We start from the raw sequence: 17,839 nt of genomic DNA, 5'->3' as shown, positions 1-17,839 counted from the left end.
CCATGCAGTGGTTTTGAGTGTCTGTTTTTGCTGTATGTTTGTCCCATTGTGCTCTTCCCGAGGCCCCGTTTTCTCCATGTCAGTCCTCGAGTTCTCTTCTAGTGTTCTGGCCACATCACAGCCACTGTGGGCCTCCTGGTGTCTTCTCCTCCCATGGACGAGGGGCTCTGTCCAGAGGGCGTGGGGCTTTGTCACTTCTGTCCTCCAGCTTACCCCACACTGTTCTCTGCCCACACACTCTGCAGAGGGCTGACTGGGACACCCGTGGTCACACTTCTGCCCCAGGGACCGGGCAGGACCCTCTGGTGGCTGCTGACATGCACTCAGGTTTGGGGGGGATCACATTTCTGACACCTGAGGGTTGATTCAGATGTTTCTGAAAGTGGCCAGAAATCGAGATATGCGGAGAACCACCCTCACCTGTCCCCTCGCAATGTCCCTTCCTGGAAGGGGACTGCTATGGTTTTAACCTACCTGCTACAGCCTTGACCGGAAGTCATAGTGGTGCCAGGGAGGCAGGTATGCAAAGTGCCTTCTATGAGGAAGGCAGAGGCCACGGAGGCTACAGAAGGACCCTGTTTTCTCTTATGGAAAGAGGACAAAGGCATAAAAGACCAGCTGGTTAGATTCTCAGGGCTTCTGTGTGCAGCCTTGCTGGGACATGGAGATTCCTGCCAGGTGGCAAAGGCCATCAAGAGCGATGGACCCTCCAGGGCCCTGAGGAGAGTTGAAGGGCTGCAGAGACCTGTCCAGCAGCATTAGGTGGGCCACCTCAGGGTCCCCGCCTGGCCCGGGCTGCTCAGCTCCATGGGAGGGACTGTCCTTGGACAACACTGGCTCTGAGCCTTCCTCCTCAGCTCAGCAGGAAGTCTAGGCCTGGCACCCGCCTCTCAAGGAGGGGACCCTTCAACAAACAGACAGAGACAGCCTTTGATTGCATGGGGACAGGCCTCAGCTGCTGCTCTTCCCCCGAACAGGACCCCCACCCACATCTAGCCCCCATGAGCATAATTTTGGAAGCTGTGAGGCTAAGGTGAAGCCAGATCACCTTGACTGTGAAGAATCACCACCCTAAAGTGCTCTCTGTGGGGGCAGTGGTTCTCAACCAGGGAGACTCTCTCCCTCAGGGCCCAGTGGCTACAGCTGGAGATCTGGGTGGTCTTCACAGCTTGGGATGAGGAGATGCCACTGGTGTCTAGTGGGCGGGGGGGCAGGGATGTTTCTGATTGCCCTACAGTGTCCAGGACACCCCACAATACAGGACGGTCCAGCCCCAAACGTCAGAGATGCCACTGGTGTCTAGTGGGGTGGGCAGGGGTGTTGCTGAACACCCAACAAGGCCCAGGACACCCCACAATATAGGACGGTCCAGCCCCAAATGTCAAGAGTGTGGAGGCTGAGAACCCCTAACTCGGGTGTTTCTAGGGCTCGTTCCCCATAACGCAAGCCCTCTCCCCTTCTCCCGGCAGGAGACCATGATGGACCACGCCCTGCGCACCATCTCCTACATCGCGGACATCGGGAACATCGTGGTGCTGATGGCCAGACGCCGCATGCCTCGCTCCGCCTCCCAGGACTGTATCGAGACCACCCCTGGGGCCCAGGAGGGGAAGAAGCAATATAAGATGATCTGCCATGTGTTCGAGTCTGAGGACGTGAGTAAACGTGCAGGCGTGATGTTCCCTCCCAGCGGCCTGGGCCCCACAGGCTCCTAGGTGTCCCAGGAAACCTTGTATCTGGTGGGGATCCTGTGCACCATCACGACACTCCCAGCAGAAGCAGTGATTTTTCTAACACCCTTGGAATTTGCAGAGACCATGGACACAGCTCTGTTTCACTCCGTGAAATGAGTTTTTGAGGAGTTTGTAAGCAGAACCCTAGTTAAATAGGCTGAGGAGCTTTCTGACTAGGTTCTTTAGCAAAATCTCGTTCTTGCCAAATACAGTATCCCCGACTCACTTTTCTGTTGAGGATCACACCTGCACGGGGAGGGTTGCTAACGGGAAGGCATCTCTGCTTTTGCTCACGGCCGTTTCAGGCCACAAGAAGCTGGAAAATCCAGTGGGACCCTTGCACAACTTGGGCTTGAACATGAGGGCCCACTTACCCGTGGACCTTTGTAGCTGTAGATGCTGCAGTGCTACACGAGCCGTTTTGCTTGAATCCTCGGATCCCAAACTGCGTACACAGGGAAATTGTGGGTATAGAGGGCTGATTATAAATTGTTGTTCAGTTGCTCAGTCACGTCTGACTCTTTGTGAACCCATGGATTGCAGCACACCAGGTTTCCCTGTCCTCCAGTATCTCGTGGAGTTTGCTCAAACTCATGTTTACTGAGTTGGTGATGCCATCCAACCATCTCATTCTCTGTCGTACCCTTCTCTTCCTGCCTTCAATCTTTCCCAGCATCAGGGTCTTTCCCAGTGAGTCGGCTCTTTGCCTCAGGTGGCCAAAGTATTGGAGGTTCAGCTTCAGTCCTTCTAATGAATATTAAGGGTTGATTTCCTCTAGGATTGACTGGTTGGGTACAGAGAGCTGACTAGAAGTTAGACATGGATTTTTTTAGACTATTCAGAGGGTCAGCGCCTGTAATCCTTGTTTTCAGGGGTCAACTCTAATTCTGATGTTTAAAATACTGCAGACTCACTAAGAGACCATGAACCTGCTGACCCCTGTGTTGGGTGGGATGAGAGCATTTTTCTGAGCCTGGAAGTGGGGAAAGGGACGGGGGAAGGGAACAGGAGGGCAGGAGGTGAGAGTGGTCTCCCGATGCCCCAGGCAGATCTAACTCAGGACCACCCCGGAGGCAGTGCTGAGCTGTTCTTGTGGCTGTTGCCAGGGTAGGATTTTAATAAATTCTGTCTCTTCCATGGACACTTGGAAGGGGCATTCTCAGTCACCAAGGGACTTGAGGGTGTGTCTAGGACCTGGAGCAGTGGGGTAGGGTCCCGGTGTTTTCAGGTTTGAGCAGGGTGGGTAGGGGAAGTGATGTTTCTGCTAATAAGTTGAAGTCAACTGCGAGTGCTTTGAAGCAATGATGTTGATAGGAGAGGAAGTTTACATACAGATGCATTAGTGCACACTCATGTTCCTTTCACCTTACACAGATGTCTGTGGACTCCTGCATGGACATGTTTGTGTGGCTTATGGCTTGAGGTATCTCAGAGACTCAGCATGGGGGGTTGTGATGGGTTCTGGAGAAGGGCCGTGGTTGATGGGGGGTGAGGCAGGACACAGGTGAGTGGGGTGAACAGCCTGCCTGTGCCGGGAGCAGGAAGAGTGTCTGAGCTGCCTGCCATGTCCTGGTGCTGCTGTGGTCTTGGTTTCTCCCTGGGAGAGGAGGCTGAGAGCAAGAGCAGGGGTCGGTGGGGCTCCAAGTGGTCCTTGAGCATGTGTGGGAAAGATGGACTTGGAGGGGCATGGGAGGATAGAGCAGCCCCCTGGAGAGTCGGACCCTGATGATGGCCCCACCAGGTGGGCTGCCAGGGTGAGTGAAGTATCCAAGGGTCGTGTGCAAGCAGAAGGGGGAAATGGAACATGGCTGCTAGGACTCTGGCAGCCCCCTCAGAGTCTCTGTTTCCCCTCTGTTAAGTGGAAACCAGCACAGATGAGTCGCTGAGGTGAGAGTGCTGGAAGCAGGGCAGCCTCCCTCCACCTTCGCCCACCTGCAGGAGGCCCCTCTGAGTGCCAGCCTCCACTGCCCCCTGGGGAGGCCCATGATACCTGCCCACCTTCTGGGCTCATGGCCCTGGCTGTGACCTGGGGGACAGGACAAGGGAGGGCCTTTGGGATTCAGGGGGAGGGTTGCCAGGACAAGGACAGATGGGGGATGGGAGACTGCAGCCAGCAGCTGGTGGGAAGATACTGAGGTTCCTGGAGTGAGCCCCACAGAGCCTAGGTATGTACCACCTCATTCCCTAGAAGCTCCCCAGGTGGTGGGGGGCCGTCCAGGTAAAGTTCAAAGGTCAGGTTCAGGGCAGTGGGCAAGGGGAGCATGAAGTGATGCTCAACCCCTTCCTAGCCAGGGGACCCCAGTCAGAGGCCTAGGAGTGGTTGGTGTCAGCAAACCTGAGACCCCAGAGGGTCAGGGCAGGTCTGGGCCTCCGGGGCACCCTCACCCTCCACCCAGACCAGCCTCCTCTGGGAGGCCAGGATCCTCTGCTTGGCCTGAGCCTCTGCCAAGCGCTGATCACTGGGCTCTGCAGGCGTCCAGGCCAGTGATGCCACCTGGTGGCCCCAGGACTCCACACCTGCGACTGAGCACACTCAGTCTTCCCTCTGAGCAGAGAGGCCAAACTGCCAGGATGCTGCTCCAAGGGCAAGCAGGGCTGGGTCCTGTTGAGTGGACGTGGGCTTCCCTCCTGCAGACCGTTTGGGGCCCAATTTGGGAAGGCTGTGCAGTCTAGCATCAGAGGGCTCCGAGCTCTGGTTCTATTACCTGGCCCAGCCCAGGTTTTCACAAAGGCTTATTTGTTTGCAGCCTGAGAATCATGCAGCATGTAGAGCAAGAATGGGACTTGGGCCAGACCCTTAGTTCCACGTGTTTTGGGTCATGTTGACCTGAGGTTTTGCCGAGGGTCGCACTGCTCTCCCCTGGCTACCCAGCTCTTTGGGTCCTTACCCTTGCCTCTCAAGGCCCTTCATTTGCACACCAGGAGGTGGCGTGTCAGCCCGTGCAGTGCTGCTCAGTGTCCAGACCTCTGCAGGGTTAGGGGTCCAACCCAGTCCACAGAAGTGGTCCCGTCGATGTAGAAAGAAGTGTGGGGACTTCCCTGGTGGTTCAGTGGTTAAGACTCCACGCTTCCACTGCAGGGGGCATGGGTTCGACCCCTGAGCAGGGAACTAAAATCCCACATGCTGTGTGACATGGCCAAATATATATATATATATATATATATATATTAGAAAAAGAGAAATAGAAAGAAGTGAGTTGCTCTGTGCCTTGCCCTGTGCCCTGTCCCCAAGGGCTTAGGCTTCCTGTTGGCCTCAGTTTGGCACATCCACACCCCCATGAGCATGACTGGCACACATCCTGCCCCCACTCCCACCCCAATGGACTGGGTCCTGCTGCTGTGGAGAAATAAATACTGGGTGGATGACTGACAGCCTCTGTGATGCTCCCCGACAGGACGCACCTCCAGGCTGCATTTGGAATAAGACGAGTGGAAAGAAAATACAACACAGTCACCAGGGAAAGCAACAGAATTATGGTCATTAGCAAGTAATTCATAATTTCCTCAGACTTTATTGGACATAGGCTTTGTCTTAGGATGTCTGAGGTTTAGGGCAGCTCGGGTGGGGGCAGGCAGGGTGCCCGGCAGCAGGAGGGCTCCCCCCGTGGAGATCTGGACCACATCTCTCTGCAGCGCCTTGGAGCCCAGCCAGGCCCCCCCAACCCGGCCCACCCCGTCCAGGCCTGTGTGCCTGCTTGTCTCCAGTGGCCGACCCTCTTCTGTCCCCTCCCCTCTCCTGCAGGCCCAGCTCATCGCCCAGTCCATCGGCCAGGCCTTCAGTGTGGCCTACCAGGAGTTCCTGCGGGCCAACGGCATCAACCCCGAGGACCTGAGCCAGAAGGAGTACAGTGACATCATCAACACCCAGGAGATGTACAACGATGACCTCATCCACTTCTCCAACTCGGAGAACTGCAAGGAGGTGGGCGACCGGGGACAGGAAGGATCTCTTGGGCGGGGGGCCAGGGTGAGCCTTCCTGGTGTGCGGCCAGTGTCCCTCTGGCTCCTGCCTTCGCAGCGAGTACTTGTGTATGAAGAGTGTGGTGCTGTTACAGCAGAGAAGCTGCCGACAGTCTGTCTTAATGAACCTGAACTTGTGCCCTTTACTGCTGCTCTTAGCCGGGGGCTCAGCCCCTGGTGTTGTTTCTGGAAGGTGTGTGGGAGTGGGCGAGGAAGCCCTCCATAGTAGGGCCTTGGGAGGCTCTCATGGGCTTGCTCAGGGCTCTCAAGAAAGTTCTCTTGAGACAGAGGAGTGAATCCCGGGGTGGCCTGTACCCTGCCTGCTTGTGAATGGGTAAACAATCCTGGCTTGTTGCTGAGTAAATGACTGCGTGACAGGCAGCTCTCTGAGAGTGATCCGAGAGGCGGAGAGAAAATGAAGGACTTTTCGAGATGAGTGTGGAGGCCTGGCAGGGTTTGCGTCTGGATTCTGAGAATGTGCCTCTGACCTCTCTGGGTCTGGCAGGGTGAGGGTAGCCTGGACACTGGAGCCAAGCTTGGGGCTGGGGGTGGTCTGTGCTCTGGGTTCACAGGATGGTGGGGTGGACCCTGAGAGAGCTTGGGAGCTGGAGCTGGGAGAGGCCAGGGGGATGGCGGGTGGGCCAGGAGGAGTGGCCTTGGTTTGGAGGGCCTGGGTGGGGCCGGTCCTTCTGTGGGTGCTGGGTAGAGGCCTGCCCCAGCCCTGTCTCAGACAGGTCCCCTTTACTCTGCCGATTCCCTTGCAGCTGCAGCTGGAGAAGCACAAGGGTGAAATCCTGGGCGTGGTGGTGGTGGAGTCGGGCTGGGGCTCTATCCTGCCCACCGTGATCCTGGCCAACATGATGAATGGAGGCCCAGCTGCCCGCTCAGGGAAGCTGAGCATCGGCGATCAGATCATGTCCATCAACGGCACCAGCCTGGTGGGGCTGCCACTCGCCACCTGCCAGGGCATCATCAAGGTGGGCACGGGGCCCCTCACTTTATCCTCGATGCTTGGTAATCCCCACTGACCCACGGGGAGACTGAGCCCAGAAAGACCCACCCAGCAACTTTGAACCCAAGACTGTACCATTCCTTGACACATCAGAGAGGGACCTGCCCCCCACCCCCACAGTGGAGATCTTGAGGGAGGGGCTGTCTGCTCTCACTTAGCTGGCTCTTGAACCATGGTCATCCTAGGAAAGGCCTGAGGACCTGTGGCTGTCAGGTGACCAGCTTGTCCTGTTTTGCCTGGGACTTTTCACTGACAGTCATACCTCCTGGGCACCTGAGGAGGTGGGTCCCCAGCCCGGATCTGAGTTGGGGTGTTGCTCTCCCCATCTGACCAGAGGACCTGCAGGTGTCTCATCAAATGATACACTGTGTTCTTGGGGCTGGAGGATGGACTCCCACCCCACTGTCACTCACAGATGAAGTTCTGTGAGCTGGCTTCTGGACCTGGGGACCCAGTGGGTATCATGTAGCTAGACAGACAGAGATATATAAGAGGCCTCCATCAGAGGTGCTAAGGCTGGGCTGGCCAGGACCCTCCCTCTGCAGGCTGAAGCTCCTGGGCCAGTTTCTCACCTGGGCTGTGATGGAGGCTTGTGTGTATGCGTGCGTATGAGTGTGTGCACGCATGTCTTGTGCATGGGGGAGGAGCTCCCTGCAGCCATGTTCAGGCCGGGGCCCTCCCCCTCCCTCCACTGAATTTCAGGACTGTGGCTGCAGCTTTCACTGTCCCCTGGGCCCTGAGGTGGCCCTTGGCTTGAACTGGCCTGTATCGGTGCAGACACGAGCCTCCCACTGGCAGATTTCCTTGCCCTGCCCCCAGCACGAGGGTCCATCTCTGGAGGACATTTTGTTTTCTGGATGGGGCCCTCAACGTCTTTGCAAACAGAAGTTCCCTGCATGCAGGCTGGTGAGGGCCCCTCTCGTGATCCCTGAGGGTAACCAGGTGCCAGCTTCTTGGCTGTGCACTGGAGTGCTCAGAGCCTGGCCTCTGGCCCTGGGGGCAGCTTATTCTTGCCCAGGTCAAAGGGCACAACAGAGCACAGGGAGACCCAACACACACTGCCACCTGGGATGGCCGGCACCCCTGCATCAGGTCAGGGTGAGGCCTGCATCCACGCACAGGGGGACCTGGGTGCCCAGAGGGACCTGCCTCGGTCCCTCTGTGCCTAGGGCTCTGCCTTGCAGCCAGCTCACCCCTAGCCCGGACCCTAGAGCTTGTCTTTCTAGCGGCATCTCAGAACCTTGTGGTCCTGCTCACAGGGTCTGAAGAACCAGACGCAGGTGAAGCTCAACATTGTCAGCTGCCCGCCAGTCACCACCGTCCTCATCAAGCGGCCGGACCTCAAATACCAGCTGGGTTTCAGCGTGCAAAATGGCATCGTGAGTCCACTTGGCCCTCAGCAGCGTCCACTGTGCCTGTGGATGGCTAGTGCAGGGGGCGGGGGCAGCTGTCTGCGTGCCCACCCCCGCCTGCCCCCAAACAGCTCCTGTCTGATGGAGCAGGTCCCAGCAAGCAGCCAGGCCAGGCAGGGTGGGTGGGCCAGTGTGCGGGTGGAATGGGTCCCTCCAGCCCCCCGGGGCACCCTATCCTGGTGGTGGTGTTCTCTGCAGACCCCTGCTTTGGAGTGGAGGCCAGAGCCCTCCTCCCTCTGCATCTGGGACCTGCACGTAGCCAATGGCAGCGTCAGAGTCAGGTGTGGGAAAGACACCTACTCATTCCTGTGTTCATTCATTCACTCATTCATTCACTCGCCCATTCAGAGCTTCACATGCAGTTCCGGCACTGTGCCAGCCGTTACCCCAGGTACTGGAGGCAGGACAGGAGGGCCTCCAGGAGTAGGTGATGCTAGGTTGAATGAATGTTGGTCTGGCTGAAACTCTGCCTGTTCCTCAGCCAGGACTCTTCCCTCCAGAGTCCCACCTTCTCTTTGATCTGTACCAGTTCTGTTTCCTGGGTGCTTCCTTCTGCAGAGGTCCCAGTAGGCTGGGACTTCGCCACAGAGGATGGAAGAGAGGAGGCTGGTCATTTCCACATTGCTTAGGCCAGCCCAGGAGGAGGTTGTGGGGTGCATGGTGTCAGGTTAGGGGGATGTGTATGTCCCCTCCCCCTGGGAACACAACAGGAGAGCGTTCCAGAAACAGGACTGCCAAGGAGACAGTTTCCCCTGTCACTACCTGGTGCAGGAGTGTGGGGAGGTAAATTTGTTGGCCGGGCTAGCAGTGACTGTCTTCACCAGAAAGAGCAGAGTGGCTGCTGGAGAATCTTCCAGAACGGGCTTTACTTGTGTACCACCCCGATCCAGGAGCAGAGGCCCCAGGATGGAGGGGCAGGTTCTCCCACAGCCATTTCCAAGCACATTCTAAATCATTAACCTTTCAGTTTGTGAGTCAGCAGAGCATTTGTAGGAGCATCTGTCCTGGGGGCTTCATCCTTCCAGTGGTTAATTCTCCCCGCCTTTGGGGGCAGGAGGAGCCTGGCAGGCAGGGTGGGGATACTAAACTGACGGGACACCCCACCCCCACCTATGTCACTTAGATCTGCAGCCTCATGCGTGGGGGCATCGCGGAGCGGGGCGGTGTCCGCGTTGGCCACCGCATCATCGAGATCAACGGGCAGAGTGTGGTGGCCACCGCGCACGAGAAGATCGTCCAGGCGCTGTCCAATTCGGTGGGAGAGGTGAGAGGTCACTGCCTGAAGCCAGAACTGGGCTCTCGGGACCCAAAGGTCTCCAGCACCTGACATCAAATTCCCCAGGGCATGTAGGTGCACTGGGACCTCCAAGAGCCCCTCAGGGGCCAGTCAGCTGAGCTGGGCTGTATCTCCCGGGCGAGCCCGTGGCAGATGGGGTTCAGCGTCCTCTCCTCGCTCCGGTTACCTGTGCGGCCAACAGGATGGGTGGGCATTGGGTGGAGACTTGCAGGCTGGCCCTGTTGCACTGCCCCCTCCCACTCTGCTGGCTTCAGCCCTCCCTGCCTTTTTTTGCTGCTCTCTGGCATAGGCACGAGGCTGGTGTGAGGATGGGCACTGGGTGGGGGGTTCAAGGAGGAGCTCAGGAGGGAGCAGGGTGCCTCGGGGGAGATGTAAGGTGCTGGGGGCGTGCTAGCCCAGTGTTGGCACAGAGGCCTCCCCAGTATGGGGGGTATAGGGCTGTGTGTAGCGGGGAGTCAGGGTGAACAGGTGAGGGTCTCCCTGGGAGAAGCCTGGGTGATCGCCGTACAGAAGGGGCAGACGAGACAGGGCAGAGAGGTGGGTGGCACAGGTGATGGGTCTGAAGGCAGGTGCTTGGCGGGGAGTTTGGGTTTGATTCTGAGAGTTGTGGGGACCCCAGGGGCCACGTGCGGAGGGAGGGCTCTGGGGCAGTGTGGGGGCATGGCTTCCTCTTCACAGCCTGGGGGTAAGTGGGTGGGTGGGGTGCTCTCTCCTGAGGGGCCTTCAGATTGCATCGGTCAGGACACATTTCCTGGGGCCACGGGGACCTACTCAGGTTTTGTGAAAGTCCCAGGGCTAGGGGGAGGGGGCTTCTCTGGTAGCTCAGCTGGTAAACAATCAAATCAGACCAGAGTCTTCACCTGCAATGCAGGAGACCCTGGTTTGATTCCTGGGCCAGGAAGATCCCCTGGAGAAGGGATAGGCTACTCACTCCAGTATTCTTCAGGCTTCCTTGGTGGCTCAGACAGTAAAGAATCAACCTGTAGTGCAGGAGATGTGAGTTCAATCTCTGGGTCGGGAAGATCCCCTGGAGGAGAGCATAGCAACCCACTTCAGTATTCTTGCCTGGAGAATCCCATGGACAGAGGAGCCTGATGGGCTACAATCCATGGGGTTGCGAAGAGTCGAACATGACTGAGTGACTAGGCACACAAGGCTTGGGGTGGGGGGCAGTTACCCTTCCCAAGTAGGGGCAGATGCTGAATCTCAGAAAGGAGGGGCCAGGTAGGCATCGCTGGCCGCCTTTTACAAATGGCTTCGGAGAAAGTAGAATCTAATTTTCCTAAGTAGATGCCTGGGGCCGGCCATCAGCCTTACGCCTCTCAGGGAATCAGTAGTGTGGAAGAGTAGGGGGTGGGGAGCAGGTCGGGGAGCAGGTTGGGGAGACGGGCAGGCAGCCGGAGAAATGCTTCCACCTCTCCAGACCCAAAGTGATAGGGAGGCTGGAACGCGGGCCGGAGCGGGAAGCCTTTCAGTCTGGGTGGACCTCATGCTGGACTGGCTGGCTCTGGGAGTGACAGTGTCTGTCCACGTTTCCCATCATTGCTGAAAATGTTTGGGAAATGAGCTGCTAATCAGCTAGAGCTGGTGTTCTGCTGGGCCTTGGGGGCGGGTTTCTGATTGAGGAAATACAGAGAATGAACCTTCTGATGGGAAAAACCCTCATAGGCTGACAAAGGAGGAAACAGCTAATTGGATCACACAGATCCTAGTGCTGGAGGTACCGGTGGGAGTCTGTGGTCAGAAAACCTATCAGCCAGGTTGGCCCGTCAGAGTCACTCAGATGAGGCCTGAGAGCTGCTTGCCCAACCTGGGGGTGGACTGCACCCCCGGCCCCTAGAGCTACAGCCACCCATAGGGGCCTGAGTACGGCTGGGTCTGGGCTGGCTTGGGGAGCAGGATGCTCAGAGGAAGCACGAGCAGAGCCTGGGGCCCTGGCGGGAGTTGGGGTGTGTGCCCCACATGGTGGGCCTCCCTGGGCAGCCGTCTGTGTGTTGCAGGTGGCCCAGCCTCCTTAGTGCCAGCAACTGAGGCCAGGTTCCCACTCCCAGCGCACGTGTTCTGTGTGTGTGTGCCTCTGGTTCTCCTGCTGAGGCAAAACTCACCCCTTGCAGTTTCTAAGAAGGTCTGGGCACCCTGGCCTGCCGTTCCCGTGGGCAAAGTCCAGCTTTTCACCCAGCCAGTGTCAGGTTGAGGTGAAGGGAAGACCAGCCCTTGACCTCATGGAAAACCCTCTAAAGACCCGGATGGGAGCCCAGATCACTGTCTGCAGGGGCAGTAAATGCTTTCTGAGTCGCCATCAGGGGTGGTGACCTCGGGCAGGTCATTCTTCCTTTCCTTGGCCACTGGCAATTTACACAGGACGCGCTCAGGGTGCTTGGGCACCACTGGCCTTGCGGTGCTTGTTTTTGGGGGTGCATCGAGGGGCGGGGGAGGGGGAGGCAGGGAGGGCTGGGTCAGCCCCCACCTCTCTCTCTCGTCGGCAGATCCACATGAAGACCATGCCTGCCGCCATGTTCAGGCTGCTCACAGGCCAGGAGACCCCGCTGTACATTTAGGCTGCCTGCCTGCACCCTGATAAGTGGGAGCCGGACCCAGGACCTGACCCCTGACCCCACAGTGCACCCGAGGACACCAGCTCTGCTGAAGGGCATGCCCTCACCACCCACATTTATTTTTTGGACTAAAAGGGGTATGTCTGTATCCAAGGAGGGTCCCAGGAAGCAGTCTCTGTAGAACAGTCCAGTGTTTTGCCGCATCCTGAGTTTTCTCACCACGACCAGTGAGGGTTTGTCTGTACTTCTGTGTGGTGCAGAGCCAGTGTGCAGGGTAGACGTGGGGACCTATGGCCACGGCCATGCAGAGAGCCCTGGGGGGGACAGCGAGCTCAGGGTGGGGGGCAGTGGCAGTGTCCCCACCCTCTGCGGGGGCTCAGGTTCCTGCAGGGAGGGTGCCCAACGGCTGAGCATGGGTGGCCAGCTCTCAGGATGTGACCAGTTGCTGAAGCCGGGTGATCGTGTTTCTGAGAAAGGAGACGTCCCCGAGTTACACAAAGGGTGATGTCCACAACCTCAAGACTCCACACTTAGACGATATCACCATTTTGACTCTTATCCGACAACAAGCCGCTCTTCAGACAGTAGGGTTTTCCGATGATCCGTGACCACACCTGCTGTCCATGCTCACCTGTCCACTGGTCCCTGGACGCCCCTGGGCAGCCTCCCACCACTGTGGGCCAGCTGCCTTGTCACAATCTCTGTCTGCACACACGCATCCACACGTGCGCTCTCGCCTTGGACACCAGACCCACACCGGACACCTGGACACCTGTGGTCCCTGGGGCACCACGTCTGGTCTCTTCGCTGTGAGCAGCAGCGTTCCTTGCGTGTAGATCAAGTGCAGCGTAGTCTAGCCCCGCCTGCAGAGCTCAGCGATCACCGATGTCGTTCTGTCTGGAAGTCTCTCTCTTGGGCCCAGGCCTTGAAGAAAACACTGTGACTTAAGAAGCCTTACCATGTGGTAACTAAGCTCTAGGACCACTGGACGAGGGTAACCTGTGTGTTGCATGCCCCCGACCTTGGGAAGACTCGCTAATACCACTAATAAACCCGAGGTCACGATGGAAAGCTGTCCTGTGGCTGGTTTGTTGACAGGGACACAGCCACCCAGCTTCCCTTTGACTCCGCACCTCTCTGCCCAGCTCTGGGAGGGGGGTCTCCTCGCTGGGTATGAGGGCTTTGGGCATGAATTGGTCAAGGGAGAGCAGGGACGGGGAGTCTTGGGCTTCTCCTGGCTTAGATTGGAATCACCTCTGTAGAGGCATGTGCGTGGATAGAGAAGGAAGCTGGCCCACTCGTAGCACTGGCGCCTTACCTGCAGCTGCTCTGCAGCCCATCTAGCGTAACAACAGGACTGACCATCACTGACTGCACTTCATGGTCACTGTCCTGGGCCCGGTGTCATGTGGCATGGGGAGGCGGGGTGAGCCTGGGCTTTGGTCAGAAGCACTGGTCTGTGTCCAGCATGTTAGCCAGGGACACTGGACAAGCAGGGACCCTTCTCTGGCTGGGATCCTGGCTCCATGCTGTGACCTAATAGCCGGGGCTGGACCACACTATGCAGTGAGAGCTGGAGGGCAGAGGCCTCAGCTCAGCGGGCCCAGGGGGCTGGCCCTGCAGTGCCCAGGATGAGGTAGGTGAACAGGCTGCAGCAGGGAAGCCCATGGCTAGCAAATGACATGGGGACAGGTGCCCTATCAAACGATAACACATAAAAACAAAATTAAAGAGGGCTTTAAGCCAGCTTCAATCCCTCCCAGAAACCAGGGTGCATCCCATGGAGGGACAGCTATCGGCCAGCATCTGTGGGACCTACCTGTGTCTAGGCACCTGTCTTGTCCCTGATGTCTCCAGAAGCATGTTAGGAAATGCATGTCAGGGGTCCAGGGGTGGTCACGCTCTCTTGCTGGCTGTCCAGCCTGACCCTGGCTCGGGACCTGGTGATCAGCGGTGACACATGGTTCTCAGACAGAATCTGTCTGTCCTAGTCAGACCTCAGAGACACAGAGGCCAGAAATAGCTTTTATTAAAACACTGATCATTATGAAAACACCTTGAGGTACATTAAATACAGCCTGCCAGTTGTACAAACAGGCTTGAAAACAATTTCCTATAAATTCTGCCTTCATAGCAGCATTTGTGGATCGGTACAGCCAAGGGGAGAAAAACATCCATTTAAAATGAGATTTCTTTTCCATGGTTTGTTACAAGAATTTAATTTGTATCGCCGTTGCCAGCTGAAGGGGCCCTTAAGTCCTTGGGAAGGAAAGCTCCCTGCTGTTTGACAAAGATTTGGGGTAAAGCACGCCCCCATCTCAGCATCCCTGTGGTCCCTGGGGGTGGGGAGTCTGATGGCAGTGTCGTGACAGGCTCTGGCCTCGAGGTAAGCTGGCCCTCTGGGGAAGGACGGGGAGTGAGAGGGAGTAGAGGCACCAGGCCCCGTGCAGGAGGTCCTGTGCCTCGGCTTCCAGCATAGCCCCTGGTGGCCCGCCTCTTGGTGGTTAACCAGGGCAGGCAGCACAGGGCCGAGTGGGCGCAGGTGCAACAGTGATGGGGGAACCAGCTTTCCCTGTGGCCAGGCACCCACATGGCCTGGGGCTCAGGGTGCTCGATGCAGGGACCCTGGTTCCCGGATGTCACCAAGCAGAATGGGGTTGAAGGTGCTGGGGCTGGGGAATCAGACCCCAGCCCACTGCCAGGCACTGCTCTCTTCCTAGGACCTTTCCTGGGAGCTGAGAGTTGGGAGCCGGGCCCTGTGGGAGCCTATGTGGTTGCCAGGCCCTCAGGAGGTGCTAGCGCAGTGGAGCAGGACTCAATGCAGAGTCCTCATCCACAAACACTGAGTGTGAGAATGTGTCTGAGGACTGAGCACTGAGAACACCTGGATGACGGGCTTTGGGCCAGAGTGCCCACCTGCACCCCGGTGGAGGCACAGGCTGCGTCAGCTGTCCAGAGGCAGGAGATGTGTCCCCATGCAGGGAGGGGACGCAGAGGACACGGAGCACCAGGCCAGGCCTCCTGGGGGATCACCTGTCCGGCTGCTCAGTGACAGTTCCGATGCCCACAAGGTCAAGCCTCACTCAAGCCACAGCCACATCTGAGACTGCAGGTATGGCCTGGGGATCCGCTGTGTGAGCCCCCAAGCCTGATGTGGGCCCCCCCGCCCACCCAAGTGAGTCCCCTGCAGCCTGCGAAGCTCTGGCTGCCACCCCACAGAGGCCCAGATGAAGAGGTGCAGGCTGGAGGCTCTGGGGAGGCCCCCTAGAAAAACCATCAATTTACTTTACTTACAGAGAGAGTGGCTTTGGGGACTTCGAAAGCCCTCAGCCAAGAAAAATTAAGAGATTTCATTTTACAGTCTGGATAAAGTGCTTATAAATTCATCTCTGGGATGTCTTGAGTGGAGAAGTTCCGGCTGTCATCAGAGGCCTGATTAGATATTGGTCCAGTTCTTACCTCTGGGAGGCAGTAACCAATGACAATGTGACTGAAACAAAGCGTTCACAGCTGACCATCACCCGGGCTTCCTACCTCAGGGTCCGGGGGCTCCTCCGGGTGTCTGGGCTGGAAACAGTCCCCCAGCCACCTTCTCCCCACTCCCTGACACACCCCAGCACACTGGCCCCAGGCTGCTGGACCCCTGGCAGTGGTGGGCGCCTACCTGGCCCAACCCCCACACTCCCCGTGTTGGGCCCGTGGGCTCCTGGTTGAGGACTGTGGGATTCAGCTGTCTTGTCCCGCAGGGGCCACCAGCCACAGTCCAGGATGACACAGGTGTCCCTGTGGCTACAGAAAGTTGAGGATGGGGCTGTGGTTGGGAAGTAGCTGCTGCTGAGGTCACCAGAGCCAGAAGTCCAGGGTAGGGGGTGGCAGGAAGATCCAGGGCCCCAAAGGAGGCTTTTGCACACTCAGGGTGGTTTATGGAAAGGGATGGACAGCCCGCATCTTCCATAGCAGACGTGGTCGCTGCTCAGCTGGGGAAGGGGCTGCTCTGGGTTATGAGATCCCTTGAGGCCAGTCTGGCCAAGGCAGATGCGGGAGAACCCCGGAGGTGTCCACAGGGGCTTACTGTTCCAGGACAAAGTGCTCTGTGCAGAGCGGGTTAAAAAGACAGCGAAGAGGCTGCCAGAGAGGAAGCAGGGAAGATGCTCTGGTTGGTGGTGGGTGGAACAGGGAGGGGTTGCCAAGGAGACAAGATGATGGGGGTCCTTCAGAGCCCCTAGTCACAGCCATCTGTCCCCCACAGTGGCCGGGCCACTGGAGTGTCCCTCATTGTGTATGTGTTCACTAGATGTGGTGGCCATGTTGCCCTTTGGGCAGAAGGCTGAGCCCAGGATGCCATCTGGGCTAGAATTACTTAATTTCCTTAACAATCAGCATCTGAGACAGGGTAAATCGTGGATACACACCACAAGAGAAAATGGACTCACTGCCTGACGCCCTGCTTGACCCACTTAAACACTAAATTAAGTCAGGGGTGGGGGGATCCTGCTCCTCCACGGCCCCAACCTTGAAGATACTTCAGTTCAGGTAGATGCACAACCCTGTCACTGGATTCCTGTTGCTTGGCGCATTCAAGGCGCCAACTGCCTGACAGCACCAAGGATTCACGAGGGACATGGGAGAGTCGTCTGCTGTGTCACTGGGCTAGGTAGGAAGCGTCACCCCCCAGAGAACAGTGGACAGAGTTCCCAGAGCGGAGCAGCTCTTTCCCGCCTGAGCCGCCCTGGACCGCAGCCTCTCTCCACAGGCCCGGTGCCCCCGTGGGGACTCAGGTACCAGTTCATCTGCATCTGCGTCCACGCCCAGATGGAGGCGCTGTCACAGCTGGCCCAGGACACGGGTGCTGAGGACGGCCTCCTCCATGAGGCACTCCTCGGGGGGCACAGCCGAGCGGGCAGAGCCCACCATGTGCCTCACCTCCACGGGCAGGGAGCTGCTCGAGTGCTCCAAGAACTTGGCCACCAAGACCCTGGCGTCCTCAAAGGCCTTGCTGTCCACTAAGGAGCGCAGCCGCTCTTTGGAAACTGTCTGTAAGGCCTCTGGCGTTGACCGCGGGTCCGCTTTCCAGGCGTCTGGTTCCCCGGGTGAGAGCTGGTGCCGACAGGCGCAGGCGGCTGTGATCGAGTGAGACAGGGTCGCTGAAAATTGGGGGAAAGACACAATCTGAGAACAACCGACACAAAACAGAAGGCAGCCGTCCAGGAATTCCTTGAAAAGCAAACACAGGGATGCTTTGGACAAACTCTCTGCCCAGATTCCCGTGTCCCAGCCTGGCCCTCACTTCCTGTGTCCCTCTGTCCCTGGCCCCTCACACCCTTGAGTTCAGCCTGTGTTAACCTAGAGGGGCTGCAGCCTCCTGGAGCTGAAGGGCTGGGGATGGGAGGGTGGGATTCAAAGCTGGCTAGCAAGATAGGGGCCGGGCAGGGGTCTCAGTTCTCTGATGGAATTCACAAGCATTGTGTGTGTTGGGGGGGGGGGTTGTGCCCCTTCTCAGCCTTTCCCAGCTCTGTGACCTTTGCCCTTGAGGGCTGGACGGCATCTGGACACACGTCTGCCCAGACAGCAGAGCTGGGGGTGGCAGAGGGCAGTGAGAGTCCCTCCCTATGTCAAGGGCAGACAGCAGCCATGCCTCTAGAGGCAGCCAGCCCAGGGCCCAGGGCCCCTAGGCCAAGGGCAGGGAAATGACACCAGTTCCCAGCAGGGTCGCGGCCTCTCCAGAAGACCCACAGAAAGAACCCCAGCTCCAGGCGGTCAGCTGTGATGGGTTGCCAAGGACCAGCCTAAGGCCTGGCCTGCCCCATCTATGTTGCAGGTCACACAAGGGAACACATTCTGGGTGGTCTGGGGTGTGTTTGGTGACAGCA

General features: G+C 57.9%; 2 protein-coding genes across 7 annotated transcripts in view; one reads left to right on the top strand and one right to left on the bottom strand.

Moving 5' to 3' along the window:
* APBA2 (amyloid beta precursor protein binding family A member 2) overlaps positions 1 to 13,040 on the top strand; it is a 133,151-nt gene extending 120,111 nt beyond the window's left edge. For both annotated transcript variants that reach the window (XM_081546645.1, XM_081546646.1), the window contains 6 exons: positions 1,470 to 1,655; positions 5,476 to 5,655; positions 6,458 to 6,670; positions 7,965 to 8,084; positions 9,241 to 9,381; positions 11,901 to 13,040. In XM_081546645.1, coding sequence (XP_081402771.1) covers positions 1,470 to 1,655; positions 5,476 to 5,655; positions 6,458 to 6,670; positions 7,965 to 8,084; positions 9,241 to 9,381; positions 11,901 to 11,972 — 912 coding nt within the window. In that variant the 3' untranslated portion in view covers positions 11,973 to 13,040. The remainder of the gene's footprint in view (positions 1 to 1,469; positions 1,656 to 5,475; positions 5,656 to 6,457; positions 6,671 to 7,964; positions 8,085 to 9,240; positions 9,382 to 11,900) is intronic.
* Positions 12,054 to 17,839, bottom strand: part of ENTREP2 (endosomal transmembrane epsin interactor 2) — a 225,767-nt gene continuing 219,981 nt past the window's right edge. For 4 of the 5 annotated variants that reach the window (XM_081546643.1, XM_081546644.1, XM_081546641.1 and 1 more), the window contains one exon: positions 13,981 to 17,113. In XM_081546643.1, the coding sequence (XP_081402769.1) occupies positions 16,794 to 17,113 (320 nt within the window). In that variant the 3' untranslated portion in view covers positions 13,981 to 16,793. Of the gene's footprint in view, positions 12,894 to 13,788; positions 13,910 to 13,980; positions 17,114 to 17,839 lie in introns of those variants that run through there. The other variant, XM_081546640.1, reaches the window with a different exon arrangement.

Source organism: Giraffa tippelskirchi, chromosome 12 (genome assembly GCF_054371585.1).
Source record: "Giraffa tippelskirchi isolate mGirTip1 chromosome 12, T2T-mGirTip1v1.2.pri, whole genome shotgun sequence".
NCBI classification, from domain to species: domain Eukaryota; kingdom Metazoa; phylum Chordata; class Mammalia; order Artiodactyla; family Giraffidae; genus Giraffa; species Giraffa tippelskirchi.
Note: the sequence above shows the minus strand (reverse complement) of the source record. Positions and strands in the feature narration are given on the sequence as shown.